This window comes from Hermetia illucens, chromosome 6 (assembly GCF_905115235.1).
Source record: "Hermetia illucens chromosome 6, iHerIll2.2.curated.20191125, whole genome shotgun sequence".
NCBI lineage: Eukaryota > Metazoa > Arthropoda > Insecta > Diptera > Stratiomyidae > Hermetia > Hermetia illucens.
Window position 1 is genome coordinate 71880741 of NC_051854.1, and position 6305 is coordinate 71887045.

The 6305-nt window shown below is 40.1% G+C and overlaps 1 protein-coding gene across 1 annotated transcript; it reads right to left on the bottom strand.

Annotated features, from left to right (window-relative positions):
- Positions 1–34: 34 nt before the first annotated feature.
- Positions 35–5595, bottom strand: LOC119659844 (arrestin domain-containing protein 17-like). The gene is made up of 4 exons (XM_038068142.1): positions 5316–5595; positions 847–1211; positions 257–794; positions 35–204 (listed from the first exon to the last, which is right to left on the bottom strand). Exons 1-4 carry the CDS (start codon positions 5428–5430, stop codon positions 68–70), a joined length of 1155 nt encoding a protein of 384 aa, XP_037924070.1. The 5' UTR covers positions 5431–5595; the 3' UTR covers positions 35–67.
- Between the last annotated feature and the right edge of the window lie 710 nt (positions 5596–6305).

Sequence of the window (6305 nt, forward strand, 5' to 3'; positions counted from 1 at the left end):
AGTCAATGTTCACCTATCGAATACTCTCTAAATTTAATTACGTATAGTTTTCCTAATTTATTAGTATTTATGGGGAAGGCGTTTTACAGTTATAGTACACCGGATATTTCGGCATATAAGACTTGTGAATGGAATGCCTGTCCGCCTCCTCGTCAACAAATCGGTTGCCTGTCCGGACAGCTTCCTCGTATGAAGGTGGTGAAACTGAAAAATGTTTTCCATTAAAATATTAATCATAACCAACAATTAAAGTTACCAAAAGGCCAATTAAAACGCGAACTGATTTCGTCTTCATCCAATTTAGGAGCTGACGGTTGTGACTGAATGACTCTGTCATCTTCGCTCAGTATTGGAATCGTGCCGACAACAATAGGTACAGCCACTTCCACATTTCGATGACATCCTGATACTCGAATGTCGAAGTTCAAACGATAAGTCACTTGGATGACCTTGCAGACATTGACTAACGTTGGAGGAATGACTGGCAATGTGATGAAGTCATGAAACTCTCTTTGCTGCGTTTTCGGCACTGGACCAAGATTCTTCTCGAAAAGTTTAATGTTGTCGTATCTTTTCTCAGTTGCTGGATAGTGGCTAGTGTAGCACGCATTTTTCTCTAAGGTAACGATAACATCCGTACAGCTTATAGACGCTGCGTTGTCGATACTGAGTACAAAATGAATGTCCTGCCCAGGAGCATATCCTTTCTGCGGAAGGATTACTTTGGCGATAAGCGGATTCGACCCACACAGTCCACACCAAAACGCCTTCTCGACGCTTTGCTCTTCTGGTTTCTACAATCAATTATAGTTTGCCAAATTTCTTCGAAGATTTCAACGCACTTACCTTATATGTGGGATCCGAGTTTAAGTTCAACGGTGTAATAACAGTGAAAGGATGTGTGAAAATATTATCAAATTTAAAGGGACGATCAATGCGCACAACAACTTCGTAACGAATATTTCCATACTGTCCTTCGAAGGAGCTTGGAAGATCTGACGGTAATTGAATTTGGAAACGATACAAGTATGTACCTGCTGGCAGGTCAAAAGTATCACCCTCTGGCTCCCCTACTACATAAGTTCTAGACGATAGATATTGCTGATTGCTGCAGTACGTAACTATGTCTTGGGTCTTCTGCCTTCGCCTCATCTGTGCGGCTTGCTGCTTCCAACGTACTTTTGCATAGCCGTTGATTGTTACGTGAATTCCTGAAAAGATAGATCACGAAAATGTATGAGTTTCGAATGGTTGCCTCCCCACAGGAGAAAACCTTTTAAGGAACAAGAACTAAGGGAGGACTCTTTGAAGACTCTTCATTTCGGCGATCGACACGTTCATATGTTCTAATGATAAAATGTATCCAATATTAAAAAGGACGAGGAAAAGTAAAGCCAGAATTCTTCTTCACTGTAATTTCTAGTTTTCACTTATGCTGAGCTAATTGGATTGAATTCCAATTTAGAAGCCCGAAGCTTTGTCGCCTCAAAGAAAGATGGGTTTTCACCTCTAGTTTGGCTTTTTTCATCGATGTCGAAGTGGGTATACATTTTTATTGAACTACAGCCTATAAGGTATCTGGAACCACTCCTCTGTATCTTGTCGCTGTATCTAAAATATGGATGGGAATTAACCCCACATAGCCCGTCAACTACATTTTTGGGGTCATCGTTGCCGGTTTGCTGATATGTGATCCAGGTCCCTCCAGAACACTCTAGAGAATACACTGCTAAACCTAGCCAGGAATTGAGTTGCCGCCCTTTATTAGTGTATGACTTATCTGACGAAACTTTTGACTTTTAATCAATACCTGCCTCTAAGGCGACGAAATTCTTCCTTCGAGATTGTGTCGAGGACTCCGCCGTAGGCAAACGAGCTGTTCCCATGTAGCAACACAAAGAGAAGATTGATAGGGAAAAGTTTTAATGTGACGTAGGTGTTGAGATAGCCGCAGATTTTGGGACTTTTTTGCGGTCAACCTCCGTTGCCTCCTTAAGAAGAACTAAGGAATCTGGTAGTGTATGTAGAATCAAGTGGCCTTGAACTAGATTGTGATGGGAACGCTAAACATATTTTCTGGAGTAGTAGCAAAAGGAGAGAAACTGTTCGATTCTATCACTGCAGCTGGGCTAATGACGCGAACGTAGGGTGTGCCGCTACGTTCGTGGAGCCAAGAAGAAGTAATTAACCTAACAATCTGCACTTTAAAGCTGTAAGAGACGATTAGAGAGAGTCCTAGATAAAGTCCCACTCTCAGATCACTGTTACTTAGAATTTAGCCTGACTAAAGCAGGCGATCAGTATGTGATACAAAGACGGAATCCAAGGAAACCGATCGGACAAAGTTCAATGAACTTTTTGCTGGCAAAGTGGAGCTCCCTAGGCGATTAAGGACTCCTTTGGCGATAGAAGATGAATTGGAAACTCTGAATCGCATACTTTTAGAGTGCTTTGAAGAGACTTGTCCTATTTTCCGAGGTCAACGCGGTAAAACGGTTCCATGGTGAAATGGAAAACTTTAAAAATCAAAGTGCGAGGAAATCAACCATCGTACTTACAAAAGAAATAAGAATGATGACAGGTTAAACTTCCGGAACGAAACTCCTTTAGAGCATACTTTAATGAACTGGTAGGTGCAAGGGAGACTTCCAGGCTGAGTAGAGTCCTTAATAAGGATGTGTCGGCCAAGTTCGACTCTTAGAAAACCGGATGATATTTTTACGAACTTCAGAGTTGAATCTATGCAGACTCCCTCGGAAATACATAACCTTGGAGAAAAGGTCTCAGAAGTGGGAGGAAGAGAATTAGTGGTTTCTACAAAACTTTTAACACGAAGGTTCTGCAAGGGGAATCGGGACACCTTGAGAGCGCTTGTTAGCAATGAAAAGGCAAGAGCTGAGCATCTACCTAGCCACGCTCCTTAGAGCAACTTCCAAGAAATATTTTTCGTGGATGTCTTGCTCTGGGTTATGTACCTTCCTCTTAGCAGAAGGTGAAGGTAGTCTTCATACCTAAGCCTGGGAAAGATAACTATTCAAATTGAAAGAACTTCAGACAAATCAGCTTAACATCATTTTGGTTGAGCGTCACATTCGCGAGATGGCGTTAAGGTCGTAACCACTAAATGAAAACCAACATACTAACGTTAAAAGTCATGTGAGTCTGCTCTTCACTTCACACACACAAGATCAACGACGTTCATCTATGTGCAAGAGTCACTATCCCCTTCAAGTTCATCCAGCTACTGGTCCAGCTGAACATATTAATGTAATGGGAGGAAAAACCAGAAATGTCCAAACTAACGTCATTAAAGTTAAGCAGTTGACGCAAGATATTCTGATCAACACTAATGGGATGAAGACGAAATTCATTATGTTGGCGTTACAACCAAAAACTACTTCTATAACAACACCAAATTCAAACAATAGAGACAGGAGACTACAATGTGGAAACTGTTGTTTCCCTAGCTCAGGTTGAAAGTCACAAACGGTAATTGCTATGACGACGAAATCCATGGACGGATTCGGCAGTCAACTGTTCCGCTTGACACGTTTCATAATGGGATCAAAACTGTTACGGCATACGAGACTGATTTTGCCTGACTTCATATACAGAGTGCGGCGGCATAACTTCCTTTTTTAAAATGCGCGCCACTCAGTTAGTTGATGTCATAGCGGAGCGCTCAAGAGGGGATACTGTAAAGTTTTGTCCCGACACGGTTCAGTCGCCATCATGCGTTGGAATAGTGAGGAGCGTGCCTTTGCCGTTGAGGTTTACTTTTCAAGCGGATGTTCGGTTATTGCAACACAGCGTGCATTTCAGAATCGCTTTAATTTAGCCTCGTTGGCTCCCGTCTCAGACCGCAAATCAATTGTTACATGGGTCACTACATTCAGACAAACTCCAAGTGCGACAAAAGGAAGAACTGGAGTCCCTCGGCCCGTTAGATCACGTGAGAACATTGAAGTAGTGAGAGCGTCAATGTTGCGATCGCCACAGTGTTCTGCGCGCAAACACGCATCTGCCCTTGGACTATCCGATCGTTCTGTGAGAAGAATTCTTCGTGATGATCTTCATTTTCATCCCTATAAGATGGCGATAGTGCAGGAACTTTCAGAACGTGACTTCAATTCTCGTATGAATGCGTGTGAGCTTCTTCTTGATGTCGTCCCCCCCCCCCCCCCTCTATAGGGTTTTTTGAAATCCCGTGTTTATGTGAACCGTCCAAGAAGCCTACAAGATTTGAAGACCAATATCCAAGAAGAAATTGCCAACATAACACCTGCTATGCTAACAAGAGTCATGACAAACGCCAGAAATCGGTTAACGCAATGTATGGAGAATGGGGGACGTCACCTAACAGATTTGATCTTCAAAACAATGTAAATAAAAACTTTAGACATGTACCTACATTATAAAAAATAAATAAATATTTTTCGATGCATACAATAGTTTTTATTGAGTTTTGAAAAAAGGAAGTTATGCTGCTGCACCCTGTATTTCTCGGACATTTGGGTTCTTAGCAAGAAAAATTCTAAGCTCTTAACCACGTTGAAGATAAAGAATTTTGTGCAACTTATAGGAGAATCAATAAGGCCGTAGCCCATATATCAGTGAAATTTATACCGTTTTTGATACCGTAACCTTTATAAATAAAATCTGGCTGTATAGGCCACGGTGTGTGGGTCAACAAATCCGTATGGGTGAGGAAAATCCAGGCCGTATGTATGGTAGAAAAATAAGATATGTCAGACCCTGCCTGAGATGGAAACTGTCGTCGGCGTAAGGGGCGATATTTGAAGATCTTTTTTTAAAGCATTGACTTTTCCGATGATCATGTGAGCTTAGACGTTGAAATTCAAACAATTGCGGTATTGAAAGCTAACTTCGTAGAATATTACTCATTTTATTTTCAGAAAGTGTTATGTCGGTGTAGCAAATATTGAACGAAGGTTGGATCAACTTTTTCAACGGATATCAACCGCAACACTACGGAATTACTTTCTAAAGAATGTTCAAATGGCCACATAATCACATGCACTTATTTACCTGTTATAAATTTCTACACCGTAAATTGTTATGACTGAAAGCAAAAATCCAGACAAAAGGCCAGATGTGCGGATATAAATAAAACACAACATAGTCACGAAAGAAGTCTATCTAGTCTCGATTATGGTGGGACAATATTGGAAAGCTAAAATAGACTCAGAAAAAAACGAAATTCATTGACTAACCAGAGCCGTTAAAATATTTACTCATATGGTTCAATGATTGAAACTATGTTGACACGTTATTAATAAATACCACCCACGCACCTCTTATCACTTTAACTTTTACAGTGGTTAGTTCAACTGCACCAGTTAAAAGCTCTCCCGACTCATATATTCCTTCAGGATTATTATCAAATTTTATGACGCACTTTGAAGACATTATGATCTTTTTATTATTTTTTTTAATGCAGAAGGCAAAACGATTAATTAAATTGTTCTCCGTAAAGTCAACTTCAACACTAAATCCAAATTCAATAATAACCGCGCTAATGACACACAGTCACTCCTGTGATGGTTCTTGGTCCATAATGTCGTACTAAAGACTGTATTAGAGTCTTTTTTGGATTTCTGCCAAAATTTTTCCAAGGCGATACAAATATTTTGACTCGGAAAAGATACATACATATAGCATATTGGAATATCATCTCTTCAGATTGATTTGCGATTTTTCGGATCGTTGGTTTTCTCTTAAGGTGAGCTGAAAAGATGTTTATGTTGAAGAATCTGAAATTGGGCAATAACTTTCGTTGAATATAAAACTGAAAAATTCAAAGTATTTTAATTACAAATTATAAAAAGATCACATCATCTATCAGAAAACGAACATTGTCAATATATTAGGAGGCTGCTTTTAGGCTTAGTTATTGGAATAAAACTCATCATGAATCATTACTTTTCGAAAAAAAATAGCTAAAGGGACAGCAGTAAGAAGTAGATGCTATCAGGCGAAGGTTTTTGATCACTACTCTCACCTTCTCATGGTGCGGATATTAACCTTGATTGGATATAGAGTAAGTATATTCCATACATTTCAAATCCTCAGCACTCTTTCCAGTCCTAGCGTGGAGCGAGGTACAGACAACACATGCCTGGCATGAAAACGTCATGAAGCCAGTGGAACTCACTCAACTTATGCAATGGAGGCGATTATGAGGGGGAACCTAAGAAATGTTGCCCTCAAATAATTCTTAAGGACTTGAATGCAAGAATGTAGTGATGAAACTAATAAATAGAAGTGGAAGTATTTACCACAAA